At 67.7% G+C, this 1488-nt stretch overlaps 1 protein-coding gene across 1 annotated transcript in view; it reads right to left on the bottom strand.

Moving 5' to 3' along the window:
- Positions 1-348: 348 nt before the first annotated feature.
- MNEG_9995 (glutamine synthetase) overlaps positions 349-1488 on the bottom strand; it is a gene marked incomplete at both ends in the record, with an annotated part of 4460 nt that continues 3320 nt past the window's right edge. Inside the window, 4 exons of the mRNA XM_014041534.1 lie at positions 349-450; positions 723-841; positions 1058-1196; positions 1381-1452. Of these exons, the coding sequence (XP_013896988.1) occupies positions 349-450; positions 723-841; positions 1058-1196; positions 1381-1452 (432 nt within the window). The remainder of the gene's footprint in view (positions 451-722; positions 842-1057; positions 1197-1380; positions 1453-1488) is intronic.

Genomic DNA, 1488 nt, shown 5'->3' with positions numbered 1-1488 from the left:
GGCTGGGAGGGCGGAGAGGAGGGGGGACGAGGGGATTGATTTCCACCTTCACAAGGAGGTTGAGCGAGGGAGGTGCGTCAGACAGGGCTGTGGACGGCTGTGCATGGTGGGGACGCCTGGCCGGGGCCCACCAGCTGGGGCGCCATCGGCGCGGCGCCGCACGCACAGCATGCGCGGCACAGTGCCATGTGCAAGGCATGTTGCGCCCGCCCTCCTGAGGTGCAGTTGGTGGCGCTGCGCAATGGTGCCAAATCAGGCAGGCGCAGGCCGAGAGCGCAGCGGCCGGCCTTGGCACAACTAAGGAGTGTCCCTTCAATCTGGGTAGTTCAAGGCTTCATGCCCACGCACCATGCGGCCGACGCGGATGCTGCAGCCGCGGTTGGCCACGCCCCATGAGAAGTCGTCCATCGAGGACGTCTCGTGCTTGCCGGTCAGGCGGCGCTCGTTGCCCTTTGGAAGTCAAATGGGTGCGATGGGAGCAGAGGACCAGGTCAGAGAAGGCGGGGGGGGGGGGGGGGGTGTAGACAGCGGGCGAGCATTGCAAGGATGTATGCGCTCGCGCCGCAGCCCTGGGTGCTGCGCCGCGGCCCGCCACCAGTTGCACTCAGGAAATTTGCAACAAGCTTGTTGCAAATTAAGCGGCAGCGCGGCTCCGCAAGGCCCTCCATCCAGCAGACAACGCAACCAGCGTCGGCATCGCGTCGCCCCCGCCGGGCCCCCACCTCGCCATACGACGCGATGTGCACGGCATGCCTCTTTTCCAGCTTGGCAATCTGCTCCTGGATCGCGTCCCACCCGGTCTCGGCCTTACGGGTCGCGTTGTTGCTGTAGTTGCAGTGGCCTGCGGCGCAGGGTGGCCGGCGCGACGGCGGCGCGCGCGCGGCGTAGATGAGCGAGCGCAGACGTTTGAGACAGGGGCTCGCCGCTGCCGCCAGGATTCATTGGCGGCCGCAGACTCTGGCCGCGCCGGCCTCGCCCCCGCGGCCGGCGGCTGCAGGAAAGCAGGCAGTCAACCACACCAGCTGGCGAGCGGGGGGCAAGGGGAGGTGATCCTCACCGCCGGCGCCGTTCCAGTCGCCGGGGATGGGCTTGGGGTCGAACGAGACGTCTACGTTGAAGATCTCTGCCACGCGGTACATGATGTAGCGGCTGATCCACATGTGGTCGCCGCCGTCGATGCCCACGCAGGGGCCGACCTTCGGGGTGCGGAGCGGAAGGCGGGGGGGGGAGGAGAGCAGCGAGGCATAATCGGAGAGGTTTAAGGGTGAGGTAGTGTGTCAGGGTGTGTGTTGGAAGGGTCGGGACGGCTGTGACGGCGAGGGGGGCCGCGATCCTGCGCGCGGCAGGGTCGCGAGCACTAGCAGCGGCAGACGCCCCCACCTGGTACTCCCACTGGGCGGGCATAACCTCTGCGTTGACGCCGCTGATGTTGACGCCGGCAAACAGGCACATCTGGGGCGCGCAGAGGAGGGGAGGGTTTGCAGGCGG

This window comes from Monoraphidium neglectum, assembly GCF_000611645.1.
Source record: "Monoraphidium neglectum strain SAG 48.87 unplaced genomic scaffold scaffold02140, whole genome shotgun sequence".
Lineage (NCBI taxonomy): Eukaryota > Viridiplantae > Chlorophyta > Chlorophyceae > Sphaeropleales > Selenastraceae > Monoraphidium > Monoraphidium neglectum.
Note: the sequence above shows the minus strand (reverse complement) of the source record. Positions and strands in the feature narration are given on the sequence as shown.